Source organism: Phascolarctos cinereus, unplaced genomic scaffold (assembly GCF_003287225.1).
Source record: "Phascolarctos cinereus isolate Bilbo 61053 unplaced genomic scaffold, phaCin_HiC Scaffold_726;HRSCAF=1367, whole genome shotgun sequence".
NCBI lineage: Eukaryota > Metazoa > Chordata > Mammalia > Diprotodontia > Phascolarctidae > Phascolarctos > Phascolarctos cinereus.
The window spans coordinates 300,592,135-300,614,386 of record NW_027556098.1 but is presented as its reverse complement, the minus strand read 5'-3'; the positions used below and the strand labels follow the sequence as shown (position 1 = coordinate 300,614,386).

Below are 22,252 nucleotides of genomic sequence, written 5' to 3'. Positions count from 1 at the left end.
GAGCTATGAGAAAGTGTGCGCCAGAATCACAGCAAATATGAAGGTGTCGATGCCTAGTGATCAGCTCTACTAAAGAGAATATCCACATCGTCGAAATAAAAGCTACAGTGAAGTATTAAAGCACTGAAATCACATAACTGACATGACAGAACAAGAGTTCCATATGCTAAGGACTGAGCCTAGAGACAGGCTAGTCTCAGTGACATGAAAACTATTTTGGAAGAGAGAAAACCATTCAAGCTCAGCATATCCTTTTTTGTTTCTAGTTTAGTTCTAGGAGACAAGATGAAAAAGTATACCTTGCTCCTTGAGGGGGAGAATGATTTGAGCTGAAAAATGAAACAAATCAACCTATAGGAGAATCATTCAGCAACAGCAAACAGTTCCTGACTACAAACTACAGTCTCAGAGCAAATGATATGCTCTATTGACATAAAAATACATTTATATGTGCGTATATGTATATAGGCATGCACACACAGATGTGTGTATACATATGTGCATATATACATACATATAAACATACATATGTATGTTTATATATATAACTTATATGAGAAGTAGTAACTTTTACACCACCATTTTCAGTTCTTCCCCAACTGCAACTATCTACTTGTTCACCTTCTAAGATCAGCTCAGTCTGAATTCAACCTAAAAATGCTGCAAAATAAAGATTAACACAAATCAGTGATGAATCCAATCACAACTTTGCTCTTTCCTATTTCTGTATTTGAAAAAGGTTGAAAGATTATAAATATTAGAAATTCGAGTGGATAATGAATATTTAGAATACCCAGCTGCTTCTTTTGTACCATTCTCTACCACTGCAAATTTTTTGCCTCATTAAAAATTGACATGATAGCTTTAAATCAAATATGATGAATATTGTTAGATACACAAAAATTAATCTTATATGCTCATAGACATTAATTACTCAGCTGGTAGAGGTGTAGTTAAAAGAAAAGATTTTATTCAAAGAAGGTCCCTCCAGGTCTACATCTACAATTCTAAGATCTTCACCGGAATATTGTTAAGGATCCCCATAGAGAAAGAAATAAGCAGAAAAGACAAAAAATGTGAAGAACAGGATGAACTGGGTTTTTGGCCCTTTCTGAATGTTTGGAAAAGTAATCAAGGCCTAATATTAAACTTAAGTAAAAACTTGTAATTCTTCTAAGCCAGTAGAATGTGGTATAGTACAATGTATTTTCTGCTATAGTTCTGAGAAACAGGAATAATTTTGTAGGCACCAAATTAACATGGCTAACACTTTGAAGAACAATTAATTACAAGATGCAATAATAACGACAGTAACGATGAACATGATAATAACATATTTAAATAGTACCTTAATGTTTCTAAAATGCTTTATATATATAATACCTCATTTGATCACCAGAATAATCCTGTATGGGACCCAGGGCAAATAACATGATATACCTCATACAGATGAGGTAACTGGCTCAGAGAGATACTCACACAGTTACTTATACAGGGTCACAAACCTAGTAAATAATATTTAAGGGATTAGACTTTAGGTCTTGTTACTCCCAAGCCCATGGCTCACTGTGCTATACCATGCTACCTACTATCACTTAATTAAAGCATCAAGATTGCTACTGAGAGAGGCAGCTAGGCTAAGCAGTGGACAGCTCGCCAGCTCTGGAGTCAGGAGGACCTGAGTTCCAATCTGGCCTCGGACACTTACCAGCTGTGTGACCCTGGGCAAGTCATTTAACCCCCAATTGCCTTAAAAAAAAGATTCCTACTGAGTCATTGTGCCTGTCTTATTCTATAAATTCTTAATGAAGAGAAAGGTTTCATGTTTTAATTTGCATTGGTTCTACAGTTCCCATGTAGGCACTATGGGTTTTAGAGCATGGTCCAATGAGAAGGCCAGTGATGATCCACTTACAAAGTAAATGAAGGTGGAAACAAAGGTCAGGATATCTCCATATAACAACCATTTAGTAAATGCCTTCTCTACTAAGCATAAAGCAAGATGCAATGTGGCACAGTGAACAAAGGGCTGGCATTCAAATGAGGAAGAGCCCAATTCAAGTGTTGCCCCATCATATATTCTCTGACTCTCAGTGACCCTGGAAATGCTCTCAGATTAAAAATTACAGACAAATTGCTGACTGACACGGGTTAGGGGAGTTTCTATACTGGCACCCTACAATGATTCTCAGGGCTACTTCTATTCTAAAATGTATAAGACATTTTAATAGGTTCAAATATTAAAAAATAATATAGTACTTATGGGCAAGAAGCTTAAATTCAGTATTTACAAAATCTGTCACTGACTTATTCAATACTACTTCACACTGCTCTTCTTTTCATGCATTCTGTTCCAACTATACATAATACATACCATTTCATATCTTACACCTATGACTTTGCACAAGTGGTTCCTCACATCTGGAATGAACTCCCTTCTCACACCTACTTTGTAAAATCCCTAGCTTCCTTCAAAGTATAACTAGGTGCTGCTTCCTGTTCAAGACTTTTCCTAACTCCTCCTGAAATTAATTTATATATTTTTGCATATATTTACTTGTATCCACACTGTTTATCCTTAGTAGAACGTAAGCTACTTAAAGTCAGGAACTGCTAATTCCCCGAGCCTAGCATAACACCTTTGCAAATAGTAATTACTTAATAAATTAATTGTTGAATTGAGTATATACAATGCATACACATAGTTGACTTGTGTTCTATAAAGGATGGTACAAGGTATGGTACACAGGGATAATGCAGAAAATCAGACAAAATGCTCTGCAGAAAATTGAAGGAGCCAACATTTTCATCTCAATGAATCAGAGAAGGCATCATGGAGGAGGTGACACCAGAAGTAGCGTTGTTGTAGGAAGGTAATTATTCTGATAAGAAGAGATCAGGAAAGAGTGCATGGAGCAGACTGTGTCTGAATGCAAAGAGGTGAATAATGATGCTATGTTGAGTCCAAAGAACACCTAATAGCCTATTTTGAATGAAACAAAGTACATAAAGTGAGATATAGTTAATAAGGCCAGAAAGTAGGTTTGGATAACTCTGGTTCACAATTGTTTCTTTCTCATGTACAGAAGTATTTGTGTTTGCTGATAATTAAGTTCATATTAATAGATATACATTTTTTAAAAGTTGGTTAAGAGCCAGTTTTTAGAGGGCCTTAAATGATAGGCTAAGGTATTTTTATTTTCTACATGTTCTCAAAACCCTTTTAAGAAAGTACTGGAACAAAGAAGTGGAGAAGCTAAGAATTTCCTGAAGTAATGGCTTGACAGGTAACTTCAATTTCTCCATGACTTAATTTTGTGTGTGTGTGTGTGTGTGTGTGTGTGTGTGTGTGTGTGTGTGTGTGTGTGTGAAGGGGATGGGGAAATTGAGGGAAATGTCCGCCCCTCCCTACCTTACAGATATATTTGTAAAGATAAATGATATTTTACATATATGACTAGTCTAGGACCACTCTACAAGGAATGAGAGACCATGTTATTCTTGGGTGGGTTTGGGTTTTTAGTTTTTGGTTTTGGTCATTTTGATTTATCATGTTGGAGTCTTGAGTGTCATAATAATTTGGCATGCTCACTTTTAGTCTTGCGAATCATTCAAATCTGGTGAGAAGGCAAATCTCACTATTCTGGTTTGCAGAGGACTAGTTTGCAAGGCAGGGTCAAGGGCTCTGGAAAGTGGGCCAAAAACTTGCTATAAAGGAGGAACTACTGCCCCCAGGGTCAGATGGTGATTTAAGATTCCAGCCATTTCAGCTGTGTCAAGCTCACCCCAAACTATATTTTTAGCCTACTGCCTACTGACAAGCAATGCCTCTCTCTGTGGCAAGACTGAGATGCTACTCATGTTAAATATTTATAGAGGTTACCAGAGTGAAAAAGGAAAGGAAAAAAAAAACTACCCAAAGGAATATTCACTGACTTAGAAAACTGATTTTTTTTTCAAATTCTAGGAAAAAGAAATAGCAAAAAGGAGAAGAAAGCACAGACTAGTCATATCACATTTATACTTAAAGACAGAGGACAAAATAAAGGATTTTAAAAGCAAACTTTATCATATGACTATTTAATCTTACTTATTTCCTCTAGAGATCTCAAAATACTTTTTCATATGATTATTCATTTTCATTATTACAGAGAAGTTGATGAATACTACGTCAACCATTTTGTTCAAAGATCACTATTATGGGTGTGATATACTTAATTTTGTTAAAGCACCAATCTACTCAGTGGTATTTTCCATGTCTAGAAGAGCTAATTCAACTCTGAAAATGCCAAGTTTATTCTTAGGTGGAAGAATCTGATTATACCTAATAAACTTTCCCATGCAAAAAAAAAAAGCAGCCCTCCCTTTGACTTCAGGTCTCTCATATCCTGCTACATCTGTTCTTCGGGAGGAGTGAGGCCCTCTATTCAATGACAAACACTCTCACACCTGATTATACTTTTCACTTCCAAGTGATACTGAACTCCAAGTCAAGGGAGGGAAGATGGAATAGTTCTTGCTCCCCACTGCCACTTCCATGTTTTCCTTCTTCCTCTATCATTTGGTAATGTGTTTTCCTTTGATGTTCGTGCTGTTTATATCCAATTAAAACCCTGGTAGCTGTTGTCTACAGACCCCCAAATTACTCAGTACCCTTTCTTCCTTAATGAGTTTGATACCTAGCTTACAATTTTTCTCTCCTCTCTAACTCCTGCCATCATACCAGGGGACTTCAACCTATGTAATGTTTCTCCATCAAATACCATAAACACTTAATTCCTTAACCTACTCACTTCCCATGACTTACTTTTCCACCCAATCTCAGCAACACACAAAGATTGTCATACCCTTGAAATTGCCATCACCCACAAATGCACCACCTCTATTTTCTAGAATTCTGAAATCCCCTTATCTGATCAAAATCTGTTGGCCTTTTGCTTCTGCTTTCCTTTACATAACCCTACTCTTCATCTGCACAATAATCTCCAATCCTTTGACCCCTCCAATTCTCTCCCAGGCCATCTTCGTTCCTTCATGGACTAATTCAACTCTACACTGTCCTCTGTTGAGGCCCTAGGCCCCAGGCCTCTTATCACATCACTCATCACATCTTGCCAAGCCCCAGCCTTGGATTACTCCCACCATTCACTGACTTTGCTCCAAAACATGTGTTGCTGAATCAAGATGGAGAAAATCAGACAAGTGTTCTGACTGGGTAGAGTACACTTTTATGTTACATAACTGAAATGTGCTCTCACTGCTGCTAGGCAATTCTATTATACCTCCCTTAACACTTTACTATCCCATTCTCCACAGCAGCTCTTCCAAACTTTTTCATCTCTCCTCAAACCTTCCATGGTTTCCCCTCTCCCCACTGCCTCAACAGAAAGCTTTGTCTCATATTTTTACAGGAAAAAAATTTAGACTATTTTTGTGAATTCTCTCTTCTTGCCTCTTTCATATATCCTATCACTCAGATGCCTTCTGCCACTTTCTTATCCTTCACCTCTGTCTCACACGATGAAGTGGCCTTACTCCTCACCAAGGACATCCCCTCTAGTTGTTCAAATGAGCCCATTCTATTCCATCTCCTCCAACAGACTGTCCCCTCTGTCATCCTCACTCTGTCACTTATTTTCAATCTCTCCCTCTCTACTGGTTCATTTCTTACTGCCTACAAACATACTCATGTCTCCTTTATCCTGAAAAACAAAAAACAAAAAACAAAAACTTTCACTTGATCCTTTCATCCTTGCTAAATATCATCCTATATCTCTTCTGTCCTTTGTAGCTAAACTCTTTGAAAAGGCCACCTACAATAGGTGCATCTACTTTCTCTACTCTCACTCTCTTAACTGCTGACTTCTAACATTTCATTCCAATGAAACTATCCTCTCCAAAGCTACTAATGGTTGCTTAATGGTCTCTTAGTTGCCAAATCCAATGGCTTTTTCTCAATCCTAATTCTCCTTGACCTCTTTGCAGCCTTTGGCACTGTTGATCACTCTCTCCTCCTTGATACTCTCTTCTCTTTAGGTTTTCAGGATACCACTCTCTCCTGGTTTTCCTTTTACCTGTCTGACTACTCCTTCTCCTTTGCTGGATCTTCCTCCAGATCACCTCCACCCCCACCTCTTTTATCTGTAGGAATCCTTCAGGGTTCTGCTCTAGGCCCTCTTCTCTTTTCCCTCTATAGCACTTCAATTGGAGATCTCATCAGTTCCCATGGATTTAATAATCATCTCTATGCTGATGATTCTCAAATCTATCTTTCCTGCTCACCTCCAATCTCACACCTCCAAATGCCTTTCAGACAGCTATAACTGCATGTTCTTAAATTCAGTATGTCCATAACAGAACTCATTAACTTTCCCCAACTTTCTCATTCCATACCCACCCACCCCTACATATACATATAGGTCCCTTCCCTAATACTTTAGATGGCAGTACCATCCTCCTAGTCCCTCAGGCTCAAAACCTAAGAGTCATCCAGGATTCTTCACTATCTCTCACTCCCTGCCTCCTTCCCCTACCTTGCCCAATATCCAATATGTTGCCAAAGCCTGTCAATTTCACCCTTGAAACATTTCTCAAATGTGCCCCCCTTCTCTCCTCTGATACTGCCACTTCTCTAGCATAGGCCTTGTCACCTTATGCCTAGATTAATGCAATAGTCTGCTGGTAGAGCTGCCTGCTTCAATCTCTTCCTACTCCAATCCATATTCCATGAAACTAAAGTGCAGGTCTAATCACATCACCCCCCCCCAATAAACTCCAACGGTTTAAATAAAAAACTCTGGCATTCAAAGCCTTTCACAACCCAGCTCCTTCCAACCTTTTGAGTCTTCTTATACCTTATTCCCCCACCACGTACTGAATCCAGTGACAGTGGTCTCCTAGTTGTTCCACAAATAATACCCTCTATTTCTCAGATCCAGGCATTCTCTCTTACCTAAAATTCTCTCTAAAATCTTACCTCCTATAGGAAGCCTTCCACAACTTCTCTTAATTCTAGTGCCTTTCCTCTGTTAATCACTCCTACTTTCCTGTATGTAGCTTGCTTTGTATATATTTGCTTGCATGTTGTCTCTCCCATTCGAATGGTAATCTCTTGAAGTGCAGGGATTGTTTTTCACTTCTTTTTGTATCCTTAGTCTTTAGCACAGTGCCTGGCAAACAGCAGGCACTTAATAAATGTTTGCTGATTGACTGGATAAGATAGCAAAAATACTGATAGCTTTAGCAAAGGTTAATCCATTGAGCCTAGGAGTCCTTGTTTAAGGAGAACTAAAGAAAAGCTTAGTACCCACATACTCCCATAGTAAAATATGGGGTCCTGATTCTTCACTTCTGAAACTGAGAAAACACTACAGGAGTTTTGTATTTCCATGATGTGATTCAGGAAGAGAAATACCCTCTCGATTACAATATCATAATAATAACTAGCATTTTATATGCTCTTTAAAGGTTACAAAGCATTTGATGCATATTTTCTCATCTGATCCTTACAATAATCCAGTGAGGTGGGTGCTACTATACTCATTTTGCAGATGAGGAAATTGAGGCTGAATCAAGTTAAGTGCCTTGCCAAGAGTCACAGAGTTAGTACATGTGTGTATGAAAGGTAGATTAGAACTCAAGTCTTTCTGATTCCATATCCAGAACTCTTCTACTATGTCATGGTTATGGCTATGCTTTGTATCTGAAATAAAGTAAGGATATTTTAAGAATTAATTTCCCCACCCAGCCTTGATCCTGATTTCCTTTGGACTTCAAAACCATATCCTTTCCCTCTGCTTTTTATCTCCCTTCTGTGTACTACATTTCGCCATTAGAATGTAAGTTCTTTGAGGGTTAAGATTGTCTCTTTTTGCTTATATTTGTATCTGCAGCACTTAACATGGTGCCTGGCACATAATAGGCACTTAACAAAGGCTTGATTACTTTCTTCACTCATTTAACAACCATTTACTAAATGTCTGATGTGCTAGGCACCAGAGAAATGTACAGTATTTAAAAAAAAAAAACTCAGACTCTGCCACCAAGGGGCTTATATTCTACTTAAAACAAAAAAGTAAATATTTGGGGTAGGCAGTAAAAATCTAATTACTTCCATTTTATGAATAAGAACTCAGTGGATATTAAGTGATTGTTTAAGACACTTAAGGTCACACAAAAAGGAAATGTTATGTGAGTCAGTTGCAAACCCATGTCTACTAATTGCAATTCTAGCCCTCTTTCCATAACACCACTCTGTATCACTCAGCCAGTAAGGTGTCTTACAATGGGTGGCTTTACGTAGCTGTGGCAGTTTCTAGCTACTAAAGCCACAAAAAAGCCTGCTTATCTTGTTTTATACTATTAGAATTTCCCCCAAATCATCTTTCATTTCTTTTTCTAGCCTTTAGATTATCTGGAACAGTGTTTTCAAACTCCAAGCATACAGTTATTTCCAGTATTCTGCATAATATTACATGCACAAAATTCTTAAGAAGTTGTGACAAGGGAGTGGTACTATTGGATGCAATGTCCTTTTTCAGTGACCTCTTAGTCCCTAGGCATGACCTTCTCAAAAATTAAGGGAAGGGTGCTATTGGACCTGCTCCACATAAGTCTTTTTATGTCCTCATCAACTAGTTACTATAACCAGCCTTCTCCAGTTGGTGGCATGAGCTTTATCCTTAACTTGGAATGGCAGCCCTGGTGAGGCCTTTAAAAGCTGAGGTTAAAGTTGTTCTGATTGTCTGAAGAATAAGTCTGTGTTTTTAAACCACAGAACTCAAACTGGTCAGAGACTGAGCTGAGGCATGTGGATTATGCTACACTGATCCATCCTTCCATCAAGCCAACTGTATAGGGGCTTGGGAATCTGTGCCCTTGGCTATACATATAAAAGCATAAAGCTGCCCTGTTAAATATTCAACTTCATTTAAAAATAAAGGAGAAAAAAAAGTAACAAAAGAGATACCTTTGTTGAAGGATATACCAATTAGAAACACGAAGTGATGCTTAACACAAGGAGATCTGCTCATGGGAAAGTGTTTGCTACTGTCGTGAAGAATGGCCAATATGTAGTCCAAATGGGAGTCTCTATGAAAGGGGAGGTCTTTCAGAAGGCTCACGTTCGTGGCATCATACTTATTGTATCAAGTCCCACAATACTGCAAAGCCCTTAAATGAGGTCTATCAATGATCACTCAGTAGAGTTTACTGTAATTGTCACATAAGGGAGAAAATACTCCAAAACCAAATAGTCGGAGAGCGCTTATTGTCCAAACTACAATTACATTTGGACGGATGGCTAATGGAGCTGGTCCCATTACTACATGTAAGTTGGATCGATATTGAAAAAGGACAACTAACTAGGCCTAGAGGTCTAGAAGGATGGGGAAAAAAGACTGGGTTGTCTTTGGGACAAGTGCTTTAAATGATCCCAAGCTATTCTTTGAAATAAAAGACCCTATACTCTTGTTCTAATGTTACATGGCAGGATTTTGGCATGCACTCCTCAGTAGGGATCTCCAGGAGAAAATGGACAAGACCTCTACAAGATAGGAAGATGTGAATGGATTGCAATCTGTACCCAGGTAAAGACTCCTTTGTTCCTCTCTTCACACAAATACATAAAACTATCAAGTCTTTGCAAAGAAAAACAAAGATTTAAATGGTAGCAGTTAAAATAGATCAGGGTTATAAACTTAAAGCAAACTTGCAATTTGAGTTCAGGAAGAGAGTGTTCATGTTTCCACATATTCTCTGCACCCTGTCTCCCAAGTGGCCAAAGTGTGGGGGCATTAGCAATATGAAAGTACCCATTTATTGCCTCTCAAGTAACACAAAAAGTCTCCCTGAGTAGACTGGTGAAATAATACCCTCCTTTCTCTCATTACACTGGATCTGCAGGATGGATATTACTTGTTTAAATATATTTGCATAAAATGCTAAATTTGCTCAAGAATATCTTTTAGCAAAGACTAAACAGCATGAAATACATTAAAAAGTTGTCTGCCTTTGAAACCACTACCAATCCTCCATAAACTGTTTCTAAAAGCAGTGACTCGTTTTACACATTTTAAAGCAATTTTAAGACTTCTGAAGAAACATAGTTTCATAATATGCTTTTTACTGCAATCACTGCCTTACCACACAATTTATATCTTGTTTTATAGTTCCTTGTTTTTTAATTATCTCAGTAAAGAAATTCAATAAACATTGGATAGGAACTGTATAATATGTATTTTTAAAAATTCTTTAGTACCTTCTCAGCCTAGCAAGCAATGCAGGGAGGAAAATGGACAAATAACATTTGATACCCAGATTACATCAAGCAATATGAGGGACATCCTTACTGAAAACTATCCTGCACAGGCACAACTTGGTCCACAACTATGAGGAGATGCTATAAGACTGTGAAAAATGGGATGCCAAAATCCCAGAAGACTCTAAATAGCAGGTAAACCAAAGGGCAATGTAAAAATACAAAGCAATTTTTAAGAAGGCAGCAGTATATTAACAGTTGTGACTTTGAATATAAGAAGTGGAATATAAAACAACATTCAGGACGTTCATAGTGTTAAAAAATATGGAGGCTATGCATGTAGTGATAACAAATAGGACAGTGCATATCAATAAGTCAATGGAACCATGATCTTTCTTCAATGGATCAGATGACAACTAATTAACGCTTTCTTATTCTATATAATTTTGGTCCATGTCTTCCCCTACATGCACCACAGAAGATCTACCAAATGTACAGGAATCCTCCTTTTGGGACTTTTTAGCATTTCCCAGGTAAAAATACAGTACTCAGGTTATTAGTCTGTTATCAATTACATGTCCATTACATGACTGGTCCACCTTTCTTGAGCAGAAATTTTACAGCTGATATTTTTTACATTTGAAACATCACTGAGAGAGTGAGAGCCACAAGAAGAAAAGAAGGACTACACAGATGTGTATGGAAATTACTAGACAAAGTATAGGAAACAGTCCCTTTAAATTATAGGCAGAAGATTTCGATGATATCACTTCAATGACTTTAAAAAGATCAATATTCCCATGTCAATATGGTCATAAAGATACAAAGCAATAGCTGTAAGATCCAACTATTTCTTTCTCAGGACAGTAAACCTAAGAATAGGACACCATGTTCAAGTTAAAAATAAACAAATGTTTTAGTGAAGTCCTAGTTACCAAAATTGAGATCATGTGGACTGTGTGAGAAAAGTGTATTTATATAAGAATACATGCATAACAACCCTGCTGGGTAGGACCCAATGGTTTGAGCAAATCAGCACTTTCTCTCCAGCACTGGCACCTTGAAACATTTTGAAGGACAGTACAGCTGCCTCTCATCAGGCAGTATGGCTGCCTTTGATGGTGTCAATCTCAAAAGATAAGGACCAACACATAATTAATTTTTTAAAACTTCCTTAATCTTTTTATGGATTGCCCATTGCATCATTTGATAGTGAGTTTCTTCTCAATAGACATCTTCAAGCAAAGTCAAGATTTCCTTTTGTTGGAGATATGTAGAAGGGATTTCTGCATAGTTATATGAATTAGATGACCTCCACAGTCTCTTTCAACTTTGAGATTCCACGAATTTATCTAACCCTTATAAAATACATATTTATATTTTTATTCTATTATCCTATGGGCTAACATAGACCTGCAAGTTTATTATACAGTGTGTAAAGTAACATGGTAATTACTGTCTAATTTAACCTGTTTCACTGGGAAAAGAGGTATTCTGGATAGATGGATTTTCCAGGTAACTGAAGACTTTTAGTACACTTCATTTAATTAGTCTCCTTATCTCCCCACTACAGAGACTTCTAATAACTGTTTTCAAATTTCTTTTTTACATTACTCGCATATTAATATATTTTCTTTTCTTTTGATTATATCAACTTCATTATTCATTAGTCACTGTTACTGACCTCTGCTAAAGCTGTCTATCCCCTATAAACAATGTGTTCATTTCCTTAGAATTTCTTCACAATGCCCCATATAGTGTACAGAACACAACAGTTGTTCAATATACATTGACTGATACCAAACACTTCAGTTCCTTATATTTCATCCATTTTGAGTACATTCATATTCTTTAACATACATACATACAGAATACACAATTACACACATGTTTCACACTTGGAGAATTTGTCCATACTCTAAACATATCAGAGTACTCTGTGTCATTATGTATTATTTCATATTTTCTTTCCTACAAATCCTATAATGTACAAAGTACAGCTATCTTATTTCTCTTTCATTTTCTGCAGAAAATCTGCCATTTAAAAATGCTCTCAGCAAGATCCCTTTGACATAAGGTAAAAATGCTATTTCTAACATGCATATATAAAGGGAAAAGGATTTTTCTGGGTAGGAAGTAGCTAATTTGCACTCAGAATCTTGAGGTTCAGGAATATAAAGAGGGAGATGGAGAAGAAAGAGAAAAGAGAAGAGGAAATAAAGTGAACCAAAAACACAACTTCTTAAATGGGTTGCTTTGAGAATCTTACAGCATAAATAAAGCAGTCTCTAAAAAGAAATCCAAATGATCTGAGTTACATTTACAGGATAATCCAGAGGCCAAATGAAAAAAAATAAAAAGACAACAGCATTCTAGCAGCATTTCTATGAGAGTAAAGCTGGAGGTGGGAAGGGAGACAATAATTTTCACAGTAATATTTTTAATAAAGCATTCCAGTTTTCAGAGGAGAAAAAAAAAACAGATCACTGCTACTGGTCATCAAAACTAAACAAAACATACCTCTCTTCATCTTCCATATCATCATCATCAGATGTTTCTTCATGGCTTCTGTGCTTATCAGGATCTGGGAGTGTACTTGGATCAAATTCACTATTGTCATCACTCCAATCCAGAAAGGCTTCCTCCTCTTCATCTTGAGCCTGGGGGGGAGAAAAATAGAGTTGAAGAAACCATTTGGTAGAAAATCTTTTCTCTTTCCCATCTGCACTTCATTTATAGCCACTGGGTCCAAAAGTTCATCAAGCCTCTACTTGTGATTTCAAATCATGGGCCTTATATTTTTCTGGGAAATATCTAGGTCACCTTCAAAGCTGGCAGCTATTACCAACAATACTGAAACATATCACTTAAAAAATGACATCCAATGTGATTTAGAAAGTAAATCCCTAACTCATGCCACTAAGATTTAAAAGTTAAAATAAATTTTAGCTATGTGAGTGTTTGGAATAGAACCACATAGAAGTTAAAGGGTTCTAGCTGGCTCACGGTGACTAGAGAAGCTCTTTGTGAGTAAACCAACTGTGGTATAAAGAAAAAAGCAAAATAATAATAATAAATAATAATAATAATAAATAATAATAATAATAATGATTGCCTCAGTAAAGAGATAGAGGCTGATTTTAGTAATCCTGATCAATACACTTTTCTTTCCTAATATGAAAAATAGGGACAATAAAACTTGTACACTTCCTATCCTATATGCAGTCATTAGGAAAACAATTTTTAAACCCAGTAGAGTTTTATAAACCTTAAAGCATGATAAAAGTGAACTATTAAATTATTATTGGAAATATAAAATCGAACTAGTTGTAAACATTTTTTAGCATTTATTCTTAAACAAATGATCTCTTTCAAAACTACCAACATTTCATGGCAAAAATTAACAAAAAAGAGATCACAAAAATCTATGAAATTTTCCTGTTTTATACCCAATATGGATAAGATTTTAATGTACCTTCAGGTCTAACCAAAATTGGTCGATTTTGTAAGCTAACTTGCAAGGAACTATATGCACAGACAAGACTTCTACTAATTCTGATGTGTCACTTCAATTAATAAACATTTATTAAGCATTACTTTGTGCTACATACTACACTAAGTGCAAATACAATAAGTGCAATACAAAGACAAAAAGTCCTGTTTACAAAGGCTTACATTCAAATTAGGAGAGACAAAATACATAAATCTATGCAGAATATATTCATGCTTTATGTACTAAGAAGATGGCAAAGAAGAGAAACAGCTAAGGAGTTTGGTAGAAAGCAAAGGGACATGTTAAAACTAAAATAAAAAAAATCTATGGACATACATTTACATGATGAACACCTGATATAATCAATGGGTTTAAGGTGGATGTTTTCCTTTCACCCATTAGATAAAACAAATAGTGCCACACACATTTAATACAACGCCATAAATACTTTTTCAGAGGTCAACAAAAGCTTCTGGATGAGTTTCTCTCCAAGTTACTTTACAATAATTCTTCACGCTAATTTTATGAGTCACTGCTAAATGATCCTCTTATTTCTAATATTTTTATGCTTTCTCAAAAGCTGAATAACAATTTAAAATAAAAATGTGGTTAGCTGTGTAAACCACTCATCTCTACTGAAGTCCCCTAACACTTTGTGAACTGCAATCCCCTGATAACCTCTGAACATAACAAAAAGAAGAACAAGTAAAGAAAACATGACTTAGTCACTACTGCAGGCTTGCCTCTTCATTTTCCCAGCAAATTCCCTTGGTATGTATATTAAAGGTCAGGAAACAAGCATGAGAAAGAAAAGAAAAACATGTCTGCAATCAAAAGCAGTAAGCAGAACACTCAATAACATATTTATTACACCTTCTACTTGAAAATAATCAAAGACACCAAAATGTTTAATGTCACTATACACCCAGCATTATTGCTCCCCTGGGCAACCAATTTCCATTTTTCCAGTCTAAAGTTATTAAAAGGAATTTGATGCCATTCAGTAGAGGCAAAGGCAGCCTCCAAAACTCTGGACCTAACAAATCTAGATAAGAGTCTACCTGCTAGAACATGCTCAAGCTGACTGATATGGAACTCTTGTTGTCAGTACTGTACACCCTTCCTGTTCTCTGTCCCATTTTCCACAGAGCTTCACTTACCTATGTACACCTGTACCAGGTACGATAAGAAATTGAGAGAAGAATTCAAGAAAGAAGCCACAACAACTAAATAAAATAGCTCAGCATACACCCAAGACTCTCCAGTGTCACTTTAAAATTTTCATGTCCAAAAAGAAAAGCACTTAATGGAAGTCTGGAAGTTTGGTTTCTTTAAGGTGCTTCTTACTGAAAAATTTCCCCCTCCCATAGTATTTTGCAAAAAATATTTTCTTCCATAATATTTGTTTGAAACAAGACCTAAAAAAACTCATTAAGATCACCTTCCATGAAGCTGTTTTATGAAATGTCACTGTAGCATTACTTTCAAGAAAATAGATCTTTTACTACACGTTGCACATGTTGCTTTTCATAACTCCTGTCCCTTATCTTTTTTTTTTAAGTATGCCAATGCTTCATATTCAATGGTTCTATCTTTTCAAATTCTACTAGGACACAGGCTTAACTCTACACCTCAAGTTGTGTATGGTTACCACAACCATTCTAGATTTGGAACATTAGATTAGGTTTAAATTTGATAAGAGGCTTTTGTTGTCCAAAGTGGAGAAGGACATGGAAAGATCTCACCAAGTAGTAGGTAGCAATTAGTGGCACCCCACCATTCTTCTTCCCCATCTCTAAAGTAAGTTGTGAGCTTGTCTCCAACATGGCTACATGACCCCCTGAAATACTGCCCCATTCCACTCTGCTCCCTATTAAAGGATTCTGCAGAGTATGGCCCCTCAAACTTTTATAACCTATCCCTATCCAGAGACCTACTGCAGCTGCTATAGACAACACTTCCTGTACCTCTCCCCTCTCAAATATCTCACCCCCATCAACAAAAAACCTTATGGTTGACACCAGGCATCTTTCATCTACTGATGAAGCTTCACTTTGGCTCTTCACTTCAAACCAGTGGCCTGTGAGTTAGGATCCTTCAACAATGAAATTTCTTCAGCAGAAAAAACTGAGTAGCACAGGATACACACAAAATTGAGCTTACATTAGATTTCCCTCAAAATCCAACCCTCTTCCGAGCTCATTTCCCTTGATAGTACCATTATCCTTCCAGGGCCACATCTACAACCTTAGCAGTATCTTGGACTTCTCACCATACCTCACCAATTCAAACAACTGTCAAATCTTGTTGATCTAACTCCACAACACCTCTTGTATAAATGCCCTTCTCTCTGTTCAGAGTTACCACTTTAGGTCAGGTCCTTATCACCTGTTCTGGAGTACTGCAACAGCTTCCTAATGGGGTCTCCCTGACTCAAATCTCTTCAAATTCTAATTGGACTCCAAAGATATTTTCCTAAAGGAAAGGCAGAACCAGTTCATTTCTCCATTGGCCCTCTACCGGTTCTAGATCAAATATTATTTCATCTTTATCTCATCGTGTTTTCATTTCTATTTTTTCTCATATGTTTTATTATGTACACAATTGTATATTAGTACATAAATATAAGGAATTATACACATACTGAAGGTGCATGCTCAAATGTGGTTTGTGTGTTGTTGTTTTTTTTGTCACAGGACTACATGATCAAAAAAGTTTGGAGGCTCTGGTCTAGCTCAATGGTGTCAAACTCAAATAGAAACAGATCCCTGTACCTTACATTGACTTAGAAAACTACAAATTCATATTAGCTGTGGGGTTTTTTTAATTTATTAAAATCTTCCCAATTATATTTAATCTGCTTCAGACCTCACTAGAATTTTGTGTATCATCCATGAGTTTTGACACCTCCAGTCTAGATCAACATTCAAATCATGCAGATGAGAAAATGGTGGCCTCAAGAGATGAAATTACTTATCTAAGATTGTTCAGGTAAGAAATATCAGAAGCAAAAATTTAAACCTAAATTTTCTGGTTTCAAATCTAGTATTCTTCTTACTAGTTTAATACACATATACAATACACACAGAGTATTCCTCTTACTAGTTTAACACACACACACACACACACACACACACACACACTCCTCTAGAATTTGGATACTTAAGTGTATGTCATGTACAGAAGAAGGTATCTAATAGTTTACCAATGGAAAGTATGGAGTATTTTCAGAGCACTGATTTTGGAATAAAAGGCCTGTATTTAAATCTTAGCTTGGCCACTCACTATTGGTGTGACCTTAGGCAAGACACTGGGACCCAGCTTCCTCATTACAAAACGTGGAAAGCTTTACTAGATGACTGATAAAATAACACATAGTTCTAAAACCTAAGAAATTCCTAAGAAATTAGGGTAGCTTAAGATAGGCAAGTAAATCTTCATATGGCAATATCAATCAATTCAATGTCAATGGCCAATGTTGTGGCCAGGAAAAAACATGACAAGAGTTTACATGTTACTGAAACTCATATTTACTAACCTCTTTCTGAAAAGATTTCCAACACAACCAGAACTTACTCTTAGTTCAGAGAAAGTCTAGTTGTTGCTACTGCTGTTATTATTAAAAATTTAGGTAGTGGTTTAAGGTTTGCAATGATTAACATATTTTATCTCATTTGATCCTTACAACAATCTTATTAGAAAAGTATTAGTATTATCCCATTTTACAGGTGAGGAAATTGAGGCTGAGAGAGGTGAAGTGATTTGTCCATGGTTACACAACTAGGAATCAATTAACATACATTTACTACCATAATTAAACATCATATATGACATTTTATTTATTTGACACAACTAAGCAGCAGAATGGATAAGATCAGTTGATTTGGAGTCAGAAAAAAACTGAGTTAAAATCTGGCCTCTGATATTTACTGTCTGTGTTATCCTGGTACAGTAACTTAGCCTCACTCAGCCTCAGTTACCTCATCTGTAAAATGAGAATAATGACAGCACAACCTTTACATATAACATGGGGAAAGGACTTTGCAAACCTCAAAATGCTATATAAATGTTAGCTATTTAATTTATTTAATATGTGCCTACTTGTGCCAGGTATTATTGCTAGGCACTGGGGATACAAATACAATAAAGGAAATAACCCCTCCTTGCAAGGAACTTACATCCTAACAGAGGAATTAGAGAGGATACAGTGGAAGGGATCAAGAAAAGCTTCATGGGGGCAGCTAGGTGGTGCAGTGGATAGAGCAGTAGCCCTAGAAGCAGGACCTCAGTTCAAATCCAGCCTCAGACACTAGATGTATGACCCTGGGAAGTCAGTTAACCCCACTGCCTAGACAAAAAAAAAAAAAAGAGCTTCACGTAGAATGCAGTACTTGAACTAAATCTTGAGGAAAGAGAGAGATTCTATAAGATGGAGATGAGGAGGAAGTGCTTGCTAGGCACGGCGAATGGAAACAAGTAAAAGTCAGGGGGCTAAGTGTGAAGAACAGAGAGAAGACAACTTTGGCTGCATCATGGAGTATGGGAAAGGGAATAATGTCCAACGAAGCTAGAAAGACAGGCTGAGTGAGGCAAGGTTATGAAGGGTTTTGAAAGTTAAATGTAAAAATTTATATTTGATTTTAGAAGTAATAAGAAGTCACTGGAATTTATTGTATAGGGAGTGATACAGTCAGGTACAGCTGGATAACAGTAGCTGAGCTCAGCATCTGTCTACTGGAACCTCTAACCAGGGATAAGTTCACAGGAGTATTGTCCAAACTTAACTCAGGTCAGTTACTTATAGATTTCAGAACATGAGGACAGTGATGAGACTTTTCCCTGGGACAGACCATTTTGGCAACACTGAAAGGTCATAGGTCCCACGGCCTGAGTAATTACTGAATAACAGAAAATTCAATACTCCAAAAAAGCAACAACAAGACCCAAGAGGATAAGAATTCAATTAAGCTATTTCCTCCAGAAGGGCAGGGAGTCCATACCTAACAAAGTCAGAAAGCAGGCTGGAAAACAAAATGAAGAAGAAAAACAAAAAAAGAATCCCAACATAAAGAGATGATAATGGTAACAAGGACACTCAAAACAGAAACCTAGGAAAATAACTCCAAAATATCTTCAAATAAAACTTCAAAAGAAAACAAAGCTTGGGCACATATAAACAGAACTCCTAAAGGAGATGAGGCCAGAGATTTAAAAAACAAACAAAAACCTAAAACTGTTTTTAAAAAAATGAGAGTGGCAGAGGAAAAAAATGGGGAAAGAAACAAGGGATATGGAAGAAAGACATGGACAGAGAACTAATAGCTTGAAACCAGAAGCACCAAACTTTAAAACAAACAAAACAAAACTCCCTAAAAAAGAATGGGTGAAATAGAAGATAACTTCTACTTCAGAGAAGAAATACTAAAACAAGATGAAAAAATTGAAAAGAAGAAGAGAACTAACCTGAAAAATGGAATGAAAGAGAATTTAAGAATCAATGGACTATCTAAAGTCATGACCCCCCCCAAAAAAAGAGCCTAGGCATCTAATTTCAAGAAATCTTAAAAGAAACGGTTCCAAACTCTTAGAAACAGAAGGCAAAGTAGAAGCAGAAACTATAAACCTGAAAGAAAATCCAAAATTAAAATCCACAGAAATATTGAAGCCAAAATTCAGAGTTCTCAAGTCAAAGAAAACATACTTCAAGCAGCCAGAAAGAAAGAATGCAACTCCTGAGAAGCCAGTTAAGATCACACAAGATTTCACAGCCACCAATATAAAAAGGATGTAGAGCTTGGAATACAATAGACAGTACCTGCTTTGCATATATTTGTATTATGTAAATCTGACTTCATGGAGGGTGGGTGGCAGGAGATTCTGCACCTATCAGGAAGCAGTAGGGGAGACAGTGGCAGCAGCACCAGTGCAGCAACTGTGCCAGGAGTCTTCCACTCCAAGCGCTGAAGCTGCTTTGGCTGTGAGGGCCATAAGTACTAAAGCCTCTCCAGTTGTGGAGGCTGCAGAGTCATGGAGGGGAGAGGACCACTCAGAACCCCGTAAGAGGAGGGAAAGGTCTGCAGAACAGTTTACGTATATTAAATGGAAACCGGCTATACATCAGAAGGCAAAATATCTAGGCCTACAATAATAACTTGCCTGCAAAAACTGAATATAATCCAACAGGGGGAAGAAATGAAAAAGAGGACTGTAAAGTATTTCTGACAAAACGATGAGTAGAAATTTTGAAATACAAACATAGGAATGAAGAGAAACACAAAAAGGTAAACATGAGCTAGCAAGTTAACAAAAGAATTGATATAAACTGTTCACATTCTAATATGGGAAGATGGTACCTGTATTCTCTCAAAATTCTATCATCATCAAGAATCAGGGAGGAAGTTTAATTAGATAGAAGGCCTGAGAATGTTTCTGTTATGTTCTGATAAAGACAACAGACAACATACCAACATTTTTGGAATGCAAGCAAAGCAGTCTTCGTGGCAAAACATATCTCTAAACATTTTCATCAATAAAGGAATAACACATCAATGAATTAGGCTTGCAACTGAAAAAGAAATCCTAGAAAACCAACAAATTACCTTCCTCTACCACCACCAACTAAAGACCAAAATAGAAATGAAAAAAGAAATGAAAAAAAAAACCCAAAAGTAAATAAATAACAATGAATCAATAAATAAAACTAGGAGCTAATATTTTGGGGAGGGGATTAAAATACGTAAACTATTAGTTAACTTGATTTTCTTAAAATGAAATCAAATTATCAGTATAAAAAATGAAACAAGTGAAGTCAAAAAAGAAGAAAAAAAAGATATTATTTGGAACTATTTCATCCATTTCTTTCTCAACAAAATTGATAATCTAAAAAATTAAAGAGATACTTATTTACAGTACCATTAAACACTCATATTGATAAAACAAGAAATAAGAGGACTTAACTCAAGAAGGGCAGTGAGTGGCATAGTGGATAGAGTGCCAGGTTTGCAGTCAGAAAGAACTGGGTTCAAATCCAGCCTCAGACACTTACTAATTGTGTGACCCTGGGCAAGTCACTTAACCCTATTTGCCTCAGTTTCCTCATCTGTAAAAAGCTGGAGAAGGAAATGGCAAACTGCTCCAGTATGTTTGCCAAGAAAACACCAAACAAGATCAAGAAGAGATGGCCATGACTAAAATAACTGAATAACAACAACAACAACAACAACAGAACTCAATCTTAGCCAAAAGAGGCTGACCAGCCATAAATAAACTCCCAAGGGGGGAAAAATTAGTCAGGACCAAATGGATTTACAAGTGAATGCTTCAAACATTTAAAAAACAATTAATGTCATAATTACATTCTTAATTCCTAAATCAGGGAAAACTCAAATGAAATGAGAAAAAAAATCCATACCAAATATCCCTAAGGAATATTCATGTAAAAATTTTAATTGACATATTAACAACAGATTTCAGCAATATATCACGACAATTAAACACTATGACTAGGCTGCAGTTATGCTAGAAATGCAAGGCTACTTCAATATCAGGAAAACAATAAACATAATTTACTATGCTAATAAAAATCACATGATTATATCAATAAATGAAGAGGAAAGTTTTTGACAATATTCCATTCCTATTAAAAAAATTAAAAAACACAAGGATAAATGAGTCTTTCCTTCATCTAACAAACAGTATCAATCTAAAACCAAAACTCAGCATTATCTGTAATAGAATAATAAGGCCTTTCTAATAAGATCAGGAGTAAAGCAAGGATGTCCATTATCAACACTACTATTCAATATATAATGTTAGAAATATTAGCTATAGTAGTAAGAGAGGGAAATGAAATTGATGGAATTAAATATAGGCAAAGAAGAAACAAAGTTATCCCTTTTTGCAGACGATATGATGGTTTGCTTAGAATCCTAGAAAGTCAACTACAAAATTAATTGAAATAACTTCAGCAAATTTGCAGAATACAAAATAAGCCCATGTAAATCATAAATATTTCTTTACATTACCCACAAAATCCAGCAAGAAGAGATACAAAAAGAAATTCTATTCAAAATAACTAGAGAAAGTATACAACACCTGGGTGTCTCCTTGTCAAGACAAACAGGAACTACAAAAAAAAAATCTAAATAACTGGAGAAATATTAATTGTTTATATCTAGATAAATAAAAGTTACAATGCTACATAAAATATTTATTCAGTGCCATACCAATCTAACTACTAAAGGATTACTTTATAGAGCTGGAAAAGTAACAACAAAATTCATCTGGAGAAACAAAAGGCCAAGAATCTCAAGGGAGTTAATGAAAAAAGTGGGAGGGAGGGGGCTTAGCAGTACTGGATCTCAAGTCATACTAACAAACAATAATCATTATTTTTAAATGGTGCTGGTTAAGAAATAAAAAGAATTAAGAATCTGGTACTGGTTAATCAGTGGAAGAGATTAGGTATTATAATATAGGAAAGAAAATACACACAGTAAACT

The 22,252-nt window shown here is 36.2% G+C and overlaps 1 protein-coding gene across 1 annotated transcript in view; it reads right to left on the bottom strand.

Moving 5' to 3' along the window:
* The window catches only part of DDX10 (DEAD-box helicase 10), a 329,331-nt gene that overhangs the window by 34,456 nt on the left and 272,623 nt on the right, over window positions 1-22,252 (bottom strand). The window contains exon 17 of the mRNA XM_020996146.2: window positions 12,779-12,918. Coding sequence (XP_020851805.1) covers window positions 12,779-12,918 — 140 coding nt within the window. The remainder of the gene's footprint in view (window positions 1-12,778; window positions 12,919-22,252) is intronic.